A 22972-nucleotide genomic window follows, 5' to 3' on the forward strand; every position below is an offset into this window, starting at 1 on the left:
CTTTCTTGGCTTTCTGGTTGAAAATCGCCTGAAAACCCCCTTTTAGAGTTGAAATTATCAAAATGAAGGGTCTCTTCGTCAAATATAGGGGGTCTTTCGGAGCTGCGAAATACAAAAGGGGGTCTTTCCGGGGAGCATACCCGTATGGTCATTTGTGTTGAGTGCCCCCCGGATCAAAGCAGACGCAGAAGCAAACTCCCGCAACCTGTATCACCTTAAGAAATAAAGTTATAGAAGGAAGATTTTAGCACACATAGGAACATCGGTAGCCCTCGTAGAGGTCGTTTGCACATCACTTCGACGAAAAAAATGAAAAGTAAGGATTTATATTCTCCTTGACATGTGACATAGAGACCCTGTGCACACATGTGCAAATAAATAAAAGCAGATGTAATCAAATTTGAACTAAGCTGGGGCTCATTGGTAATTATTTCCCCAACGGTATCATTTACCATCAGACCAGAGCGCCCAAGCCTAATCCTCTCGAAGTCTGTTTTCACCATCTGCAATGTTGGAGATATAGGGAATATCTGCCTAAGGATATAGGGCCCCTGTTCAGCGCCCTGGTTTTCCCCTTAACTTTAGAGGTGAAAATTGCGGAATTATAACTCAAGACCGAGGGTGAAAAACCCGAAATACCAAACCAAACGGTTTGGTTGCAATATCGGAAACAACAGGAAAATCAGCGGTATCTTTGTGGCATCAAGACAGCTGAATAAAGGGGCTCGGTTGGTAGCTTTTTAAGGCCACGCGAGTTGCTCGCCTTGAAGATACCAACAATATTGACACGTCGGCAGTTTCTTGAAATAAATCTGGGACGATCTCGGAAAAATCAGACGACAAAATGAAACTCTTGATATTATTACTAGTGGTTGCCTTTACAGCCTACGTAGTTTATGCAAGACCAAAACCAGTTAATATAGATGATGAGGTAAGTTACATCTGTAACAAAGTAGCGTATAGAAAAGAACAAATAATTTGAATTGGGAGTTTTGAAACAAGTTACAAAATTCTCTCCCAGCCGTCCACGTGGTATGTATTCAGGCACCTGTTTTATGGGTTGAGAATATTTCTTGTACTATTACATGGTATTAAATAGTAACATTTGCTGGCAGCAAAGATTTATTAAGTTTAAAAGCATAGTAAATCTGGGTAAACCAGCGCTTTTCATTTGGGTAGAGTCGGTTTAAATAGTTTAGACAGGTTTCAGTCTGATAAAAGTGGGGTCACCGTTCTGCAAAGACGGTTCTGTTATAAATGTCAGCTAAAAATGTGATCGTGGCTTTTGCCTGCAGCATTGATCCATTAGAAACTTAATAATGGTATATTTTGACGAGCTATTTAGCTGGTATAAAAAGTGACTTTTTAATATAATGAACAACTCGTGAAGTTTGCATCAAGTGCATTGTAATGAACTGCCGGTGCAAATGCACTCCTGGAACGGTATCATGAATGATATATGAAACATTTTCTGCAGTCATCATTCGTTGTCATGGTTTTAGCCAGAGTTTTAATATGTCGTGATTTTTAAAAATAAGTTATAAACATTTATTTATACATGATTTACCGTATACCGACAAGTGACTCATTTCGGAATGCGATTATGAATTTTGAAGAAAAAAAAGTTTCCACAGGCTTCGTTGGGATTCGAACCAGTGATTCGAAACTTCCTTCTATTATACGCGTCTAGCGCTAATAGTAATACCGTTCGGCCACGGTGGCAGTTGAGTGGAGGAGTGTAATGATAAATGATAAATCTCATAATGCCATCTTTAGCCTTTTGTTTAATAAAAAAAGACGCGTTTTGTAAAGATAGATTTAATAGCCGTTTTATGCATAAAGAGCACGAACGTTTGGGAAAGGTTTCAAACAAATAAGGCCAAGTAAAATAAAAAACACGTTTCACGTCCGGGTTTTTGAAAAAAAGGAGGAAGAGGGGGCTTTTTATTTTTTATTTTTTATCGCAAAATCGGTGTAAATACCCATAATTTGAGCTGTTTTAGCGGAGGCCTCTTTTTATTTGTTGTTCTGAGAGATAGGCCCCCTCTAACTATCACAAAATCTTATAAAAGTATTTCTTGTATATTAGCAAGGCTATAGAAAGCATCTCTACTTCCTAGACATATTTTTAAAAAAATTAAAACAAAAAAAAAAAAAATAAAAATAAAAATGAAGAAACCTCAAAAAAGGAAGCGGGAGGGGACGTGAAACATGTTTTATTTTTTATTTGGCCTAATAAAGACACTGATGTGATGATGAAATTGCGTAAGTCGGGAAATATCTGCGTCGCAATGTTTTGTTTTGGTTTTAGGAATTTGACCTTAAAATTTACGACTTCATGACATTATCATTCGAAATCAACAAAAGATATTTCAACAGTATATGGCATCATTCTTTCTCTAGAATATTTCATACATGTATGTGAAATAGCTTCAACAATGGTTCGCTGCATAATGATAAAAATAGCCTTGACCTAAAAAAGGGCGAGAGGTACCATATTTACGGATTCAGGCTAAATTTAAAATTGATATAAAACGTTTGTTTTTTGATCGATACAAAAATTAATTTTTGTCATATGTGACCGTACAGCACGAATGAGCCGTAAATGTCCTCAATTGTATTCTGAGTTACAGTGTAAAATGGGCATGAAGGTCATATTCATAGGTACCTCAATTTGGTGCTACGTGTACCTCATTTAATGAGATACACGTAGCACCAAATTGAAATACCTATGAATATGACCTTCATGCCCATTTTACACTGTAACTCAGAATACAATTGAGGACATTACAACTCATTCGTGCTGTACGGTCACATATAAAGAAATTGTGTCTGGCGTGAATTACACTACAGTTTTTATTCTTAGGGCTCTTTGACTTCTTCAAATGATTTTTTTAATGATAGAGTGAATCCCCTGGCCCTCTATAATTACGCACAAAAGATCGAGTCCCCTTAAGAAAGTACTTTACCCTAGAGAAAAGTGATAATCAAACTGTGGTTGGGTTTGTTGGTGTATCAATTCATCTGAATAAACTGGTTATATAATGTAAGGAAGTGTAAAAATTATCGCGCATATCCTGGACAACTTTACCAGTATAAACAATGTATAGGCCTTTTTCGAATTTTCGTCCCATGTTTGGATAATGTCATGTTTTCAGTAAGAGCAATCTTGAACTAGTACGGGGACTGTTTTTTTTTAAAGTACAGCTGCGGAAATTAAAATTGTCATTTAATATGGCTCTGTGGATAAATTCCTGTTTTTGTAAATGTCTAAAAAATTGCCTCCAACATCAATACTCGCGATTTTGTCTACATGGGTCATTGCGTGTCAGATCACAGATGGATCCGTCTGTACCATGATCATGATCATCAGTTATGCCGTGACAGATTTTGTTGAAATCCATGGAAGCAACTTCTACTAAAAAGTGAAATAATTATTGCAAATGTTCACGATTTAAATATTGATCAAGTATTCCTTAAAAAATTGCAGGCCTACACACTACTAATACGGGGTCAAATGCACCGACTAAAAATAAATTGACCCCGTTTCATTGCAACCACTTTTTTAGGGCAAAATTCATAATTTTACACTGGGGTAAAATTCATAATTTTACACTATAGGGTAAAATAATTTTGGGGTAAAATTCATAATTCACCCACCCTCTTCAACGTTTCGGGTGTCGTAGTCGGTCACGTATTAATGCCCCCCTTGCCCTCCCATATTAAAACTCTTCCGCAGTCTGTGGGGAAATAACGGTAAAAATACGAATCCTATGTGCCTATATAGCAAACAGGTCGTGAACCTTTAGGTACATGATGCTATTTTAATGAGAACTAAATCGTTGTAAAATGTATAGAGCCTACATGTACCAGCTGTAAAAGTTTAGAAGCTTACATGTAGAGGGGCTATTGGGAATATATTTCATCATTTATTTATAGAAAATAAGGGGAAAGGTCATAATAGGGTCACAACTTAGGGTCACATTCAGGCACCTTGTCTAGCAGTATTACAATTCGACATTTAAAAGTCCAAACTATTCAAAAGCTCTTCCCAACCGCCTCACTTCACTGGTGAGCCACGCGTCTGGAGGGCGTGGGGAACCCCCAGTACTCAGTAGTACATATCTTTCCATCAGTTTCCCTAAAAACAAAACAAAACAAAACAAATATATATTTTTCCCGGCAATTTTAAGACAATTTCATGATTTTGCCCTCCCCAATTTACCCCGGCAATCCACTGCCCCGATCAAAATTTCTGGTGCCGCCACAGTGCGACGCTTCATCAAAGTTACGAAAATTTGAGAAAATTAATGTCCAGTGATCATATAAAAGATATTTTTTTAAATAACCCTATCTTAATATATTGCAAAAATTTGACATCAGCTAATATTTTATAACAATGAAATCATGAAGCATTCTATCGCAAATTTTGCCTCGCATTCTGAATTGACTAGATAATAATATTGCTGATGAGTTACTTTTTTTCGATTGCGAAACGAAACCATGTTCACAACTTGTCCTCATTTTCTTATTGGCCGCCTGCAATGATTTAAAGACATACCTTGTCTCAAGTTCATAATCAGGAAAAAGTTCAAATATATTACCCAAAATACTCCCTCAGGAGAAGAGGAGAGAGGAAGAACGATCCCACAATTCCTTGCGAATATTTTGCACATTGCTTATTGGAACCACCGTGATTGGAGCATAATCTCACTCTATACAGTGCTCTAGCATCTTATGTTTTGTTTACATGATGGCATAATGTCTATGCAGATTGATGGCATCGTATCGTGATGATGTTCCATAATTAGGCCTATTCGACGAATAATCGACTTTCAACACGAATTCGTTTATGTGCGTCATGTCATAACGAATGTGTTTGTGACGAAAAACATTTTGCCATGATCACGGGCTTACGAATGTTTGTTGACGAACGAAAAGAGTTTCGCCGTCGGATGTTTGCGGGGATGTTTGAGGAGGGAAGTATAGTTGTCATCATCAAACCTTCGTTTATGTTTATGCAGCAGGCCTTTAAAATATAATTGACTTGGAACAGATTGAGTTACAACCAACGTTGAAAGCAGGCCATCATTCGACATCGAACAAAAAGTCTGAATTGGCACAGATGATTAAAACACTGTTTAGTTTATTTGTTTATTTGTCTATTATGAACGTTGCTTGGTGGAATAATTTTTACTACAGTCTATGTTATTTTATAATGTTACGGTCCAATATAAAAGGATCTTCTAAGCTGCTGTCTTGCCAGGCATTGTGGGTATTCTCTTTTCAGATTCATGTGGGTACACCAACCTCCTTGCTGATCTGATATACATAGCATAAAACCAGACCCTGCATAAAACTATGAACCGCAAAAGCCTTGAACTTCGTTATTTATGTATTTCAAATTTATGAATGAAGTTACATTTCAATGCATTTTTTATTCATAATGTCAACCTTAATTTATTAATTCAGACCTGCAACTCCATTAATAAACCAGGGTCCAGGGAATTAAACCAAGCAGCTCAAAACCCACTCCACCAGGCCAACCGAGTAAAACTTAAATTAAAGAGGGCAGCGATGAACTTTAAAACGTTGAACTTAATTAAGTATAGGCCTACTAGTAACTGTAGAGACAATTAAGATAGGTGATCTCCGAAAAGTTTTTCGATAAATAATATTAATTTCTCAAATAGTAAAAATCGCAGTTTAACAGATGAAAGCCATTTTATCGGGGATAACTATTGTATCATTGTGATACATCTGACAACAATAATTATTTGTTGCGGTGTCCCAAGTTCATTTAGGCTCACGCTCTTCTTTAGGCCTACAGATCGCTTGGAATTCCATGTAGGTGTGATTTGTTTTCAAACATTTTACACGAAAACCGAAAGTGTTGGTATAGTGGACTATCGCAATCGCAGGATGGGGTTGTTGTAAGAAGTTGCATTTTTGCCAATGTTCTTGCTATAACTAGAAGAACAGGGTACACCCCGGGGTACACATGGTACGATAATACTTTTAATTTTCCAGCATGTATTTCTGTGTTTTTTCTGTATAGACCTATATATTAGGGGCCTACTGTATTTTCTTTCTGTAGGCTTTATATTTACCCGGTCGGCCCCGATACTCGAGGCAGCATACAGCACAAGTCGCGATGCTTTGGTTGAATGGAGCCTGCAGTATAATGAAATTTCCGGAAAATTTATAGGAAATGGGCATATAAATTGGCCCACTTTGGCTTATATAATGATCTCTCGGTGTGTGTTCGTTTTGTGTTTGTTTGTTTACGGTATGTTTTACTTTGAATTTGATCTTGAATATGGTTGTGTAATGAGCATTGCAATGAAGCTGATATAAATAGGGCCTGGGTATCCCGCCTATATGTTACCCCAAAGGTTAAAAGGCACCCTGTCAAAATCATGCTGTTTAGAAAATTTGTATGAAATGCAATCCCAAATGTAACTTTTGATCTCAACCTGCAGTATATCATTTAATTTTAGAGTGCAGCGAGACATTGGCAAATCTTCCAACAACAAAATGATCTACGTGTAGGCCTATTCTAGTCCCGGTTCCAGTGGTTTTGATACAAAATAATTTGTTGTCTTTATTATAATTGTGGCGGGAGACGAGTCCCGCTCACCTTGCAAATGTCACTACTAGTAATAGTAATAATACAGGGTGTCCCAAAAAAAAGAGGCCCCTCTTTGCGCCCTCTTTTTCTCCTATTTCTGAAAAGTTGATCAAATATATTTTGGTATGTAAAGAAACCTTGAGTCGTTAGCTTAAATAAACCAAAACAATTATATCAATCGGCTCACAACTTTTGAAGATATGCTCTTTTAAAGAAATGTACCCGTTTTCACTCTGTCCACGGAGAAGGTTTCGCTACTTCAAAGATTGAAAAGGAGTACACATACCATGCATGAATATCAAACATTCCTCAATGATAACTTTATAAATAAAATAACTTTATTTATGGAATGGGCTTTAACGGTGGGTTTATGGGCAATGGATTTTGTAAATAGTGTCATTAATTTGTGGGTAAAATAGATGCCGAATGGGACTTCTTTTGCTTTACTTGCAATTACTTATTTTTTCTTGGTTATTTATGCCTTTTTGTTTTATTATGTTTCTTACTTTCTTACTTTGTTGTTTCTTGCTTTCTTTTTTTTATTTACAACATACGGTAAGTCATTTCTTTTTTTAGGATAAAAGGTAGCCCTAAAAGGCTGCTTGGTTTGTCTTTATTCTTCTGAAGTGAGTTTACTGTGCTGCTCTGCCCTCTACCTGGTTGCCTCCTTGGCGAATACAGGTTTCAGCCCTGGTCCTCATTGCATCAATTGCGTTGCGTACCATCACTTACAACAATACAAAAACACTCTTTTATATCATTACACAGGTTTCCTTATACTGAATACGAATACTGCAACTTTTTCAAATCTTGGGTTGTATTGTACGCTGTGACGTCAAGACAATTGCTACAAATGAGGAGTCAAAATGTGCAGAAATAAATTCTGCTTCCAACCCATTTTACAGATTTGTAAAGGACCCCAAATAGGAATATTGACCCGGGTCTTAAGAGGAGTGTCACCCCGGTGAGGAAAATATTTTTTATTACATTCTTCAGTTTTTCCTCTTTCATTTGACATTACTCAGGGGGTCATACCTTCTTGGCATTTCGAGATATGAAAAGGACCCAAAATAGGAATATTGACCCGGATCTTATGAGGAGTGTCACCCCCAGTGATTTCAAATGATTAGGAGAAATCTATTCCAGAGTATGTAAATTAAATGGAACAGCCATTTCAGAGGAAGTATGTCAATTACTAGTAAATGGAACAGCTATTTTGGGGGCCAATATTTCAGAGGGAGTATGTAAATTAAATGGAACAGCCAATGGCCAATGGGTATGTAATTTAACTGGAACAGCCTAATTGATATCAATATCAATATTGACGTCACAGATTCGATTTGTCACATGATCGTCAAACCTGTATCTCTCTTATTCACAATGAAGCTATGCAATTTGATAGATTGCAATTACAATGCAATTTGATTTGGGGAAAGCTATTCCAGAGGGTATGTAAATTAAATGGAACAGCCATTTTCAGAGGGAGTATGTAAATTAAATGGAACAGCTATTTTGGGGCCATTATTTCAGAGGGAGTATGTAAATTAAATGGAACAGCCAAAATGTCAATTATCGATATCAATATTAACGTCACAGATTCGATTTGTCACGTGATCGTCAAACCTGTATTAGAAGGTGTCAGTTCTGCAGCAACAAAAACTATTGCAAAAACAACATCATATCATTGGCAAGCTAATATTATAAGGACAATGAAAATGACTCTTTTTTGTCTCGCCTGAACTTTGTTCAGGATGGGAGTTACTGTCTGTTCAATTAGCTTAGATTCTTGAATTTTTAAGATATTTGAAATAAAAATCCCTTTAAAAGGGAATACCCAGGCCGCACAGAGGTCACATGAAGGCACAACCCCCCCCCCCCCGGACTGCCCCACCTTGGCTCCACATAGCTGCAAAGAGGTAGGCAGTGTATGGCATGCAGTAAGCCTATATAAAACACAGGTCTTCTGATCAGTCAAGAAAGTGGTGATTCAACCAAAGAACTAGTACTCCACAACTGAGCTATGATTGCTGAATGCTGAATAAGTATATAAGAACTACCTGTATGCTACTACTACAAGTACTAGCCATACTGGTAGGCCTACTTGTAGCCCTCTGACTGCAGTCAGAGAACATCAATCCCCATTATGCCAATATGTTTGTATATAAATGCATATGAATGCATGTGGTGTTACTATGCTATATAGAACATTTGGCTCAGAGGTCACAGCTAGGATATCAATTTAAAGTAAATGATTTGGTACATGAAGATCAATCAAAACTAATTATGAACTTGAGACGGCCAGATTTAGTGACCTTCTCTGTCAAATATTGCACAGATTCTCATGTTGAGTATCTGTGATTTTTGTGAGTGAGAATGTTTCACTGGCAAATGCTTAATCAATGCTTAATTATTTTGATAAAAGTAGGCCTATATCAAACAGTCTAAGTGGAATAACTTGCATGATGGGAGCAGGAGGATTTTTTACAATTACTTTAGTGTCCGATTATAATAGCAGACTTTAATAGTAGTAGTTTAATGGTTCCTTCTAATTCAGTCTGTGATGAGAACAACAATGCAATTCAAATCATAGATGTTTAAGAAGTGTGACCTCAGACCAGCCAGCCAGCTAGCCAAGTTCATGAATTAGTGGCCATGGCCATTCACCAGTCAACTTTCATATTGCAACATCATCCCTATATGTCACAAAATAACTTCATAGGCTACAGAACAGCTGTACGAATAATTGTCATGGGGACTTGAATGAGGTTAATATTCCATCCATTCCCTGGGTAAAGTCAAGCACTACTGAATATAGTTTTATGAATTTTGTCATGGGGAGTGAGGTTAGTTTTTAGTAGCCTGCAGATCCATTAGATACTCTGCATTATCCTGTAAAATAATTTTAATGAGGACGAAGCAAATGCATTTGGCTACTTCGTTTCAAAGTAGCCAATTTGGGTTCAAAGGACAAGGTCTAAACTGAATGTAATATCACCAGGCTGAAGCCTGGGTGAAAAAATACAAAATTGCGGTCAAAGTCATCAAAGAAAAGTGTTAGCACAGCCTTAGACCTAACGTGATTTATACTTTTCAAATTCTAAAGTTCAATTTAAAACCCCATTTCTTTTCAATTTTGGTCTTTTCCCGCGATATTTTCAAAACAAGCCGTAGAACGTCGGGTACCATAAACTTTTTTGAATCAATCCATTTAGAGCAATGGGGACGGACGATATGTCACAATGCGCTGAGATAGTATTTATTCGACCATCCGCATCAAGAATTGTTCAGCAAAATAGCTATGTCAGTAGGCCTATTTCAGATTTGTGTTGAAATCCTACTGTTGAAACATTACCTTATTATTTATGAACTACATGTAAGTTTTCTAAAATAGACCCAGCTTATATTAATACATGCCTTGCGTATTTATTTATTTATTTATTTATTTATTTATTTATTTATTTATTTATTTATTTATTTATTTATTTATTTATTTATTTACTTATTTATTTATTTATTTATTTATTTATTTATTTATTTACTTTGCGAATTTATTTTATGAATGGATCTGAGAAGGTGTAGGCATTTAGGCCTATTATAAAACTACACATTTATTTTCAATTAGTTATTTCGTTTTGTTTGTTGAATACAAACTATGAGAAGGACAAAAGAACTTTTGTGCAAGAAAATATTATTCAAAATAATCAGGTTACAGAAAGCAATTTTTGAAAAGTCACTGTATCTGAAAATGTCAAGCGAATGCTGATATTCTTGGGAAGGAATGATGGTATTAAACAAAACTCAATTTACATTGTAAACCAGTTGAAATAAGATGGAAAAAAAATGTTTAGGAAAAAATAATGCTCAGAATAATGGTGTGTGTGTGTCCGTCCGGAGCTGTATCTGAGGAACCGTAAGACCTACGGGGACGCTACTTGGTGGGAGGAAGGATATCCAAGTTTGCTCCGTAACCGTATGTTTTCGGGGAAAATATGCAAATTAACATAGCTAATTTGCATAATTTATGCGAAAATCAGCGTAAATTGATAGCGGAGTTTGTGGACAGACTATCTCGAGATCCGCCGGGCCCATGGTAACGAACCCTGGTGGCAAGAATGATACACACCTGCTGATCACCTGATTAGTTTTTTGGCGAAAAGTATGCGCATTTAGTTTAATTTGCATAATTTATGCGGAACGCTTATATTACAAATATGGTTGGAAATCTGAAGAAATCCGCCTTGTGGAGCTGTATCTGGGGATCCGTAACCGTAAGAACCCTAAGCGCTATGATGATGAAACTTGGTAGGGGGTAGCATGACCAGAGGGTCTCGACCTGATGCGATTTTCAGCGCAAAATATGGTAATGAAGTACCTAATTTGCATAATTTATGCATAATATGCAAAAACCTATTTTCTCGGAGACTAGGGGTCGCACGCACAGTGTCGACACCCAGTGTTATAAATATAAACTTAATACTCCGTTGGTGAGCAACGGGCGATTGGTATTTCACCGAACGCAAGAAAAGGAGACCTTTATCTGATTGGCTAGAAATCGATCACTTGATCGCTCAGTGGTGTAGTACAAACTCAAAATGGAGACATGTATTCAATTCGATTGAAATCGATATTCTATTATTGACGCAGATAAGAAAGTCGATAATGTACATTGTATTATAGATACAGCACCTGGATCTTACACGGGTTCCTTAGTATATAATTCATTTCTCAAACAGTTGAATATATCACAATTTTGACTTTTGATTTCAAAATCTTTACTTATAAAATGCAGTAAAATATATCCACAGCAAACAGCAAGGCCCCGCTAATTAGTGTATTGCTTTTCGAGTTAGTGTATTGGAAATAAAACCTGCGTTTTACCTGACAACAAATCGAATTTTCTATAATGGCAACACCATATGTGGTACTGATTATGCGCAAATCGTAGATTAGAAACTCTGCGGCAGCCTCTGTGGTATCTCATATCATGTAAATGGTATGCTTAGCCCGAGTCGCTCGGCCTATCTCGAACAAAATCGCCATGCGTAGCTTTTGAAAAACGAGAGCATTCGCCGTACTATCACGGCAATTTTTGACACGAAGATATAGGGATGATGACGCTGTGGCACGTTCTTCAAACTTGGTGGGTGGGTGCATCTTGAACCCAGACAGAACAAGGTCCCGAGGTCATCCAGGGGTCATCTGAGGTCAAATTACTAAAAACTGTTGTATGGGCACGAAACCTGGTGGGTGTAGTCAACATTTAGAACCAAATTTTCGGAAGGTCATTTCGGGGTCATCCGAGGTCACCTAGGGGTAATCTGAGGTCAAATTACTAAAACTGTCGTATGGGCATGAAACTTGGTGGATACAGTCAACATTTAGAGCCAAATTTTTGGAAGGTTATTTCGGGGTCATCCAAGGTCACCCAGGGGTCATTTGAGGTCAAATTACTAAAAACTGTCGTATGGGCATGAAACTTGGTGGGTATAGTCAACATTTAGAGTCAAATTTTTGGAAGGTCATTTTGGTGTCATCCGAGGTCACCCAGGGGTCATCTGAGGTCAAATTACTAAAAACTGTCATATGGGCATGAAACTTGGTGGGTACAGTCAACATTTGGAGTCAAATTTTCGGAAAGTCATTTCAGAGTCATCCAAGGTCATCCAGGGGTCATCTGAGGTCAAGTTACAAAAAACTGTCATATGGGCATGAAACTTGGTGGGTACAGTCAACATTTGGAGTCAAATTTTCGGAAAGTCATTTCAGAGTCATCCAAGGTCTGAGGCCAAATTACTAAAACTTGTCATATGGGCATGAAACTAGGTGGGTACAGTCAACATTTAGAGTCACATTTTCGGAAGGTCATTTTGGGGTCATCCGGGGTCAAATTACTAAAAACTGTCGTACGGGCATGAAACTTGGTGGGTACAGTCAACATTTAGAGTAAAATATTTGGAAGGTCATTTTGGTGTCATCCGAGGTCACCCAGGGGTCATCTGAGGTCAAATTACTAAAAACTGTCATATGGGCATGAAACTTAATTGGTGGGTACCCAGATAACATGGCGATATTGGTCCAATGGTGGCCCAATGTATGTTACATAATGGCCCAACATTACACCAATATCATTTGCTCATGGGCCCAAGATTGGTCCAAAATTGGGCTTGGGCCAATGTTGGCCCCAGCTTGGCCCAAACCTTGTCACAGACATTGAACCAACATTGGGCCGGTACCTATTTGTTATTGGCAAACAATTGGCTGCCAATGTTTTAAAAATATGTAATTTTAGTATTGGGCCAATATTATTAGGCCAACTCTGTCTCGTTCGAAGGAACTCACCGCTTAAGTTGGTTTTTGCGGAATATCAATTTTAAACGTCTTATTTTCTCAAAAAAGGAGTCATTTTCATTGTCCTCATAATATTAGCTTGCCAATGATACGATGTTGTTTTTGTAATAGACCTGCCCTTTAACACTCTGAACGCTGGTCACAGCTTCTTTTGTTATGCATAGTCGCGCAAAAAGTCGATCGATACATGGTGAAATCAGCATAATTCAGAAATACACCTTTTTGCTTTGAAATTAATTTTCTCGGTCAAATATAAAGCAATAATTTTTTCCCTTCATAATGTCAGTTAAAAACATAGTGCTTGGATATACATTAAAAAAAATCCTGGTGTTAAAATTAGGCATGAAATTGTGTCTTTTACTGTAAGATTTTTGATTTTTATAGACCTTAATTTCGCCCGCGAGCTTTTTGCGGAATTCATGTTTTAGCGTTTCAAACTAATATAATTCGCTAAAGAAGGATATTTCCCACCTCTGTATGGCACATCGGGTGGGTCTATATATTATAGTTTTGTCAGAATGCCGTTTTGATTTCACCTTTTTCCACTTGCGACTCCCAAAATGTCCAACCAGTGCTTCATTTCTAATATAACCAGCAGAAATAATCGAAATTTTAATTGTGGCTTACAAAATCATCCATCCATGGGTACATTCGCGAGTTGATTTTGACAAAATTGGTAGTCAGAATTGAAAAATAGTGCAATCAAAACCGAAATTCTGACAAAACTATGACATATAGCCCACTATGATGTGCTTTAGAAAGTTGGGAAATATTTTTCGTCAGCGAATTATGTTACTTTGAAAAGCAAAAACGTTAACCCCAGAAAAAGCTCGCGGGGCAAAATGAAGCCTGTGAAAATCGAAAATCTTACACTAGAAGCCTAAATTTCACACCTAAGTTTAACACCAGGGTTTGAAAAAAATATACAGTACCAAGCATTATAGTTTTCTTCTGACTTTTACCGAAGAAATGAAAATTATTGCTTTTCATTTGACCGAGAAAATTAATTATTGCGTGAAAAGGTGTAACTAAAAATTGTGCTTATTTCAACACCGAATTCGATCGTTTCAAGCGTTTGTTACACGATTGTAATGTACTTTAGTCAATAAAGATACTCTGCAAAAATCAAGACTTTAAGGTGCTGTAGTTTTGTCAAAATCCGAAATTTCGAATAAAACGATGGGACCGGCGTTTTATTATTACGATGGAAATATTAGTCAAACACGAATGCACAGTACGTACACGGCGTGCGGGATACACATACACACCCCCGAGGATCGTACCGTATTACAACCGAGGGAGTAACATGCATGGGCGCTAGTAGTAAATTCCAATTTTCTATGCTTTACCTCACTTGTTCGGCTCAAAATTAAAAGGGGACATATCTGACAGTAGGCCTAAAAGCTAACATTTTATGGAAAATAAATACTAATCTATTTTTACAGAAATGTTATAATATGGCTTTAAGTGACTGAGTGGGCCTTGTTGAACAATAGGCATCGACTGACTAGCGTTCAGCCTGTTAACGGCACCGTGCAGGATCGAGTTTATGTGCAAAAATATAGGCCTATAGTCTACATGTACATAATGGTTTATGTAGGTGTGGAAATTGAACCATTGCCAAGGAAGAAATTGATGTTCCAGACTACCAGACCATATTTACCGACTATTTTTTAAATGTTATTTATTAGGCTATTAATTTGTGGAATAATATCAACATTTTGAATTATATGATCTCCATAGATACTGGCAAAGAAATAGGCCATGGGAAATGTAAAAAACTTCATCTAGACACGAGAAAAGTGCAACCACCTGGGGATCTAGATCATACAAATTACAATGCTACAATAAGTACAGTCATCATGGTCTAAGCTGGCATATGCAATAAACAGATATAAAGATCAAAGTGGAAAGATAGAACCTTTATTTTCATTAGCTGTAAATACCGTGATGCGAACAAGCGACACATCCTGTTTACGTCCAGTCTATCAGACGGCCCAAATTTCAAACACGAAACTGCTGTATATCATGTGTTTGTATGTAACACATCCCCACCACACGCGCACCCACCCCGCACCCCACTCACAACATAAGGCTCTACAATAACCACCCAAACGCACCCTTCCAGCCTTCCTGTACTACCCACCCCAACACATAGGCCTAGGCCTACGAGCACCGTTTCACAACACCCATTATTAGGGGCTGTGCAATAATTATGAGCCCTGGGGAGGGTAAAATTGGGGGGCAAGAAATTTTGGCGAGCCGAAAGGGGGGCAAGCAATTTTTGGCCATCCGAGAGGGGGGGCAAGCGATTTTGGCACACATTCGTGGGGCGCCTTTTATATAAAACGCTCTAAAAAGGCTTAGGAAAACAGTACGGAAACGCTTAATATGCAAATTTTCCTGCTCGCTGCGCTCGCAACATATATCTAGACCATTTAAGGTTTGAAAATTGGGATCCCAAAAATTTGGCATGTGTAAAGGGGGGGGGCAAAGATTTATTGGCGGGCCGAGAGGGGGGGGGGGCAAGCGATTTTTGGCAGGCTGAGAGGGGGGCAAGAGATTTATTGCACAGCCCCTTAAGGCAGTTCAAAATATCCATGGTTCACCAGGGTTGGGAAAGACAACCTTAGAGCCATAATTGTATTGTCATCAGCTATATTTGCGTGACTGAATATAACATTCATCCATTTTATTGTATTATGCTCTAATTTCCAGGGGATTGAGGCAATACTCAACCGTGCGCGTAGGCAGACACCACACACTAAAAAAGATCATGACGCCTTGATAAAGAGACTCAACAATGAAGTAAAACAGCTAGGAATTGACTGTAAGTTGAATACTTAAGGGATCTGGAATGAGCGTTTTGAGCGTTTCGACAGTATTTTTTGTGGGACATGAGAGCACATCAGACATATCGAATTGCATTCTGAATACGAAGAATGTCTTTCTGATATCAAATAATTTTCATTTTTGAAATTACGATATAATACAAATTTCATGACAAATTAAAATGCGATATTTTTCACATTTTTAATATATAACAGTCCTCGAAGTAAATTTGATCAATAAATAATGAAAAGCCGACGATCAATTGAAAATTTTGACCTTTCATATTGAAGATAAAAAAAAATGGATTTTTTTTCCCTAAAAGACCTAATTTTTTTTGGTGTTTTGGGAAAAAAAATCAATATCTTCAATGAGGAAGGGTAAAATTTTCAATTGATCGTCGGCTTTTCATCCCACCTACATAACCTTAAAGTATAAATCATTAGATTTCATCAATATTTCGAGTACTGTTAAATATCAAAAATATCAATTTTTAATCATTTGCCATAAAATGTGTATTACATTGCGAATTTCAAAAAAACCAAAATTATTTGATTTCAGAAGGACAATCTTCGTATTCAGAATGCAATTCGATATGTCTGATGTGCTCTAATATCCCACAATAAATACTGTCCAAACGTTCATACCCCACCCCTTAAATGTTCCATTAGAATTTTTTTACAACAATTGCTGTTTGCCTTAATTTGGTGTCATATCTTCTTATATAAGAACGTTGAAGTAGAAGCTGGTGATCAAACTCAGACGAGAAATGAAGCAATACCAGGAATATTTAATGAATTCTTGCAAAAAATAACTAAATTAATTTGTAACCATTATTATAACAACTTCAAACATGCTATTGCACAGGGTGTATCAAAATGATTGGTACCTATCAGCTTTAGTGTCTAATGACGCACGTGTGTCTTCCCAATTCAAAGCTATTCAACATTAGATAAGCTTAAAAAACTACAATTTATAGGTTTATAAGGTGGACGTGATATGCTGCATTTTGATGTGGCAGTCTTGGCCAAACTCATTGGATATTTATATGGGTACCAATCATTTTGATACATCCTGTAATTAATGACCTCATCATTAACATTGAGGTGTCAAAATGCGCAGAAATAAATTCTGCTTCCAACGCATTTTACAGATTTGTAATACAATCGCCCGTTTTTTAATAATGGCCATTATTTAAGGGGGGTTAGTTACTTTTTTTTTAGATGTTTACATACCTTTTCTGAGCTTATCGAGCCTTGCCTTCGTTTACAGTTTGTGAAGGTGATTACACGAAAGGTCTCCAATGTTTTGAGGAAGATGTGTGCGTAGGATGGGAAGAGGTTTGTGATGGTACACAAGTATGTGGGGTCGAAAAGAGAGATGACTGCATAAACAGCACCAAAGGCAATGACGCAGCTCCCAACGCTGCATCAGAACGAGAGAATTGTGATGGCGATGAACATTATCTTTGGTGCCCGTTGAAAACCTACGTCCCAACACGTAAGTCGATATAGTATAGCGTTTGTATTCTTAGTTCAATTTTTGTCCACATACTCGTAAGCAGAAGTGATCAAGTGCCGAGACAAGCACATCAGCAGCAAAATGCAAATAGACACAACGATTATGTACGTAATTGTCTATGGACATTATCAATATGGGGTGAAATACTCGAGAGGCCAGTATAATTATTGGGTGACATGTGACACAAAATATAGGAAATTCTATTTTCAGAGAATAAAATGTAAAACAACATTATTACAGAAACGATGATGCTCTGCAAGCGAATGCATGCACTGTGGTTCGAATAGCCTTTGCAATATCACTTCCATTATAATTTTTGAACTTAGATTATTTACTCGTTTTTTTTTTGTTTTTGGGTTTTTTTTACCAGGATGTGGCGAGGATTTGACCATAGAGGCTGGTGGCGCTACATTTATAAATTATTTATACTACGACAATGGAATGGATTGTTTTTGGACGGTGAAAGCCGCCGAGGGACAAGAAATTGTTGTCAACTTTAGACAATTTGCATCAGAACCGCAGTACGACTCTTTAAGTTTAGGAACGGGTATGAAGGAAGAACCTGAAAATCCTGGACAATATATTATATATAAACATAGCGGAGCAGAAGTCCCGGATCCTGCAGAATTTAAAGTTGAAAGTAATGAGATTTGGGTAAGATTTACATCGGATGACTGGGATAGGAAATCAGGATTTTCATTGGAAGTGACCGATGCATCTGCAAAAGGTGAGGCTATGCAAGAGAAAGATTTACTTTTAAGGAAAAAAAAACAAAAAACAAATAAAACACGTTGTTTGATTGTCCTCATCCAACCGACCCTCTTCTTGAAACTTTGTGAAATTTGGTTTTTGTTTACCTGAACAAAAGAATACCGACTCTAGTTTTGGAAATTCGACAATAAATAAGTGATATGAGGCTTAATAATGATACCTGCGTCTTGACTCTGGAAAACAATCTTTTTTAAAAACCTCATTTTGCATTTTTTAAGCCACCTCGGGAGCCACCTATACAGGATCTCATTTTGCATTTAGGTTTTTATTGCGTTGCAAAGTAGCAAAACTTTCTTTATATATGGCCCAATTCGTGCCTGGAAAAGGGCCCAGGGCCCCAAAAAATGTTGACTCTTTCTGGGACCTTAAATTGTAATGGCAAATATTTTCTGTCAAATATGTGCGCGAAGCGCACATCACGAGCGCGTAGCGCGAAGTCCCCACGGCTGGGGTCCAGGGCCCGCCTTAGGGCCCTGGAAGCCAAAGGTATTTTGATGCTCTCTGGTGCGATCTGGGCCTAGTTTTGGACCATTTTTGGAAATGTTTAGGACTTTAAATTTCAAAACACATTAACACATATAGCATAAAATGACCTGCTATTGATAAAAATTGTGTGAAAATATGTAATGTTGCACCTTTAAATGGGTACCTTTTGTATTATTACAGTATGATATGAGTATAGTATTAGTATCAAAGAATACGAAGATGCTACACCTTAATCACCCATCTTCTTGTCACATTACAATGAAAATAATAAATCATACTACAACAAAACTATTTATCATTTGCATCTGATTTCTTCATGAGTTTCTGCAAAATTCGGCAGCCATGCCAGCCATACCAATGCATACAGGCCCGGTCCCATCGTTGAATATTGTTGAATACGGCCAGTTTGAAAGTTGTTATTTGATGGAATCAAGTTCAGTAATATCCAGAAAATGATAGATAAATAAATGAAATCATTCACTCACCTTGGTATGTGATCAATCATTCGATCCGTGACAATATAATATGACACTGACAGCCAAGGGTAGCGCTAGGTCCAAAAGCTCGGGGGTCCCAAGGGACCCCCGAGCTAACAGAAAATGCAAAAATGGGGGTCCCTAAAGAAATATCGGGGTCCCAATGACTATTCATAATTGTCTAGCCAATTCAATCTATTTGTGTAATACCATACTTTTTTTTTTTTTGGGGGGCAGGGGTTTATTAAATATTATTGTATTTTTTTGTTTTTTCTTTCATTCTTTTTTCTTTCTTTACTTTTCTTTTCTTTTCTTTTCTTTCTTTCTTTTTTTTTCTTTCTTTTTTTCTTTCTTTTTTTTTCTTTCTTTTTTTTTTTTTTTTTTTTTTCTTTTTTTCTTTTTTTTTTTTTTTCTTTTTTTCTTTTTTTTTTTTTTTTTTTTTTTTTCTTTTTTTTTTTTTTTTCTTCTTTTTTTTTTTTTTTTTTTCCTTTTATTTTTTTATTTCAATCAAATTAGTATAATTACCTAATATTTACCGCCCGCCACTGGCTGCCCAATAATACTTTTTATACTGCCCTCTATTTTCTGTAGTTACCAGTAAACATACAATGGCTGCCAGAGATCTCGCCGTATTTTCGCGATATCACAGCTGTTTTGCTGTCAAAATTTTCACTCATAAAGCAGTATTACTGTGCATAATATTAATTATTGAAGTAAATAAGGCCATAATTTGGTATTTCAGGGTTCAGTTGCTTCGAAAATGATGTGCATAATGCAAGTTGAGGAAACTTTTGAGCCTAGTTTTATGAAACCTGGATATAGAAAACAACATGTGGGAATTTTTGTTGCGTACGACGGGACGCAATAACTCACTGCTTTTGCAATATTTATGCGTGAGATTTTGGTGGGTCCGGGGCCTAGCGCGACCCTTGCTGACAGCATGCCTTCCGGCTGTGTTTACGTTTGCTTCGCTTCAGGGCGCACACCACTAAATAATCGCCCCATTGAAATACGTGTGAAAACACCAGTTTTATTTGCTCGTTTTGAGGCCTTTTCGGCACGTTCTGAGAAATTTAAGGATAACCAGTCGATTGCAAATCGATGAAAGTTTAACATATGTTTCAATGTATGGGTAGTCTTCCGTCTCGTGTTCCCGGTAGGAGCCGCTAAACAGCGCCCTCACTGTTTTTGACATGCTCTCATGACTGTAAACCCGTTTCTGCCCATTTTTAATACGCGGACCTATTTTCTCGATAATTATAAAATGCGACTTTTTAGTGATTCAAATTCATGCACAGGCTTTACACTTTTATTTAAGCTATAATTTGCTACTCTTTCTGATTATTAGTCCAAAGAGCAGCCCATTATACCTCAAAAACTTTCTGTATTTTACCGGAACTCAGTAGGGTTGCACAAATGGCGCATTGATTTAGTGGTGTGCTCCCTTCAAGGGTTTCTGATGTTCATAAAATTTAATTCTTTTATCTTTTTCTTGAAATATAAAATGTTTTGAGTAAAACGCTCGAAACAGAATTGCTCTGTGACATTCACTTCAAGAGAAATGCCCTTTCAAAGTTACATGGTGGATTCCGAAAATAGGCAAATTTTCAACATTTTGACCATTCATGCTTACTCTTCTATATTTGCATTAAATTCCAATTCTCTAGATAGTTTTTGACCTTCCATCTGATGAAATTCGGTTTTAAATGAGAGTAAATCACGTTTCACAATTGCATGGGTCTACTGTTAATGATTTATAACAATCACCCCACCCCCCCCGCCCATATAAAACCAAGATTTGGCAGCTTTAAAAGGTACGCACCGATTTGTCACCTTAAGCCTAAATTGCTTAAAATCCAAGAAATCTTGTTTTAACACAATTTGTGGCAATTTCTTGAACTTTGAAGGCCTCTGGCGGAATAATCTTAGCGCGACGTGCATCTAAAATGCATTAAATATATTCACTAACATATAAACTATCTATTTAAATCGAAAAAACGGCAATTTAATCAAAAGCCATTTCAATTTTGGCTGAATCTCTGAAAAGCACGGTTTTACTCCTAGGCCCTTCGAAGGGCGCACACCACTAAATAATCGCCCCATTGAAATACGTGTGAAAACACCAGTTTTATTTGCTCGTTTTGAGGCCTTTTCGGCACGTTCTGAGAAATTTAAGGATAACCAGTCGATTGCAAATCGATGAAAGTTTAACATATGTTTCAATGTATGGGTAGTCTTCCGTCTCGTGTTCCCGGTAGGAGCCGCTAAACAGCGCCCTCACTGTTTTTGACATGCTCTCATGACTGTAAACCCGTTTCTGCCCATTTTTAATACGCGGACCTATTTTCTCGATAATTATAAAATGCGACTTTTTAGTGATTCAAATTCATGCACAGGCTTTACACTTTTATTTAAGCTATAATTTGCTACTCTTTCTGATTATTAGTCCAAAGAGCAGCCCATTATACCTCAAAAACTTTCTGTATTTTACCGGAACTCAGTAGGGTTGCACAAATGGCGCATTGATTTAGTGGTGTGCTCCCTTCAAGGGTTTCTGATGTTCATAAAATTTAATTCTTTTATCTTTTTCTTGAAATATAAAATGTTTTGAGTAAAACGCTCGAAACAGAATTGCTCTGTGACATTCACTTCAAGAGAAATGCCCTTTCAAAGTTACATGGTGGATTCCGAAAATAGGCAAATTTTCAACATTTTGACCATTCATGCTTACTCTTCTATATTTGCATTAAATTCCAATTCTCTAGATAGTTTTTGACCTTCCATCTGATGAAATTCGGTTTTAAATGAGAGTAAATCACGTTTCACAATTGCATGGGTCTACTGTTAATGATTTATAACAATCACCCCCCCGCCCATATAAAACCAAGATTTGGCAGCTTTAAAAGGTACGCACCGATTTGTCACCTTAAGCCTAAATTGCTTAAAATCCAAGAAATCTTGTTTTAACACAATTTGTGGCAATTTCTTGAACTTTGAAGGCCTCTGGGGAATAATCTTAGCGCGACGTGCATCTAAAATGCATTAAATATATTCACTAACATATAAACTATCTATTTAAATCGAAAAACGGCAATTTAATCAAAAGCCATTTCAATTTTGGCTGAATCTCTGAAAAGCACGGTTTTACTCCTAGGCCCTTCGAAGGGTTTCTGATGTTCATAAAATTTAATTCTTTTATCTTTTTCTTGAAATATAAAATGTTTTGAGTAAAACGCTCGAAACAGAATTGCTCTGTGACATTCACTTCAAGAGAAATGCCCTTTCAAAGTTACATGGTGGATTCCGAAAATAGGCAAATTTTCAACATTTTGACCATTCATGCTTACTCTTCTATATTTGCATTAAATTCCAATTCTCTAGATAGTTTTTTGACCTTCCATCTGATGAAATTCGGTTTTAAATGAGAGTAAATCACGTTTCACAATTGCATGGGTCTACTGTTAATGATTTATAACAATCACCCCACCCCCCCGCCCATATAAAACCAAGATTTGGCAGCTTTAAAAGGTACGCACCGATTTGTCACCTTAAGCCTAAATTGCTTAAAATCCAAGAAATCTTGTTTTAACACAATTTGTGGCAATTTCTTGAACTTTGAAGGCCTCTGGGGAATAATCTTAGCGCGACGTGCATCTAAAATGCATTAAATATATTCACTAACATATAAACTATCTATTTAAATCGAAAAAACGGCAATTTAATCAAAAGCCATTTCAATTTTGGCTGAATCTCTGAAAAGCACGGTTTTACTCCTAGGCCCTTCGAAGGGCGCACACCACTAAATAATCGCCCCATTGAAATACGTGTGAAAACACCAGTTTTATTTGCTCGTTTTGAGGCCTTTTCGGCACGTTCTGAGAAATTTAAGGATAACCAGTCGATTGCAAAT

At 37.0% G+C, this 22972-nt stretch overlaps 1 protein-coding gene across 1 annotated transcript in view; it reads left to right on the plus strand.

Moving 5' to 3' along the window:
- Positions 1–390: 390 nt before the first annotated feature.
- The window catches only part of LOC140151207 (dorsal-ventral patterning tolloid-like protein 1), a 71317-nt gene continuing 48735 nt past the window's right edge, over positions 391–22972 (plus strand). Inside the window, exons 1-4 of the mRNA XM_072173465.1 lie at positions 391–931; positions 15698–15809; positions 17081–17308; positions 17700–18056. Of these exons, the coding sequence (XP_072029566.1) occupies positions 845–931; positions 15698–15809; positions 17081–17308; positions 17700–18056 (784 nt within the window). The 5' untranslated portion in view covers positions 391–844. The remainder of the gene's footprint in view (positions 932–15697; positions 15810–17080; positions 17309–17699; positions 18057–22972) is intronic.

This window comes from Amphiura filiformis, chromosome 4 (genome assembly GCF_039555335.1).
Source record: "Amphiura filiformis chromosome 4, Afil_fr2py, whole genome shotgun sequence".
Classification (NCBI taxonomy): Eukaryota; Metazoa; Echinodermata; class Ophiuroidea; order Amphilepidida; family Amphiuridae; genus Amphiura; species Amphiura filiformis.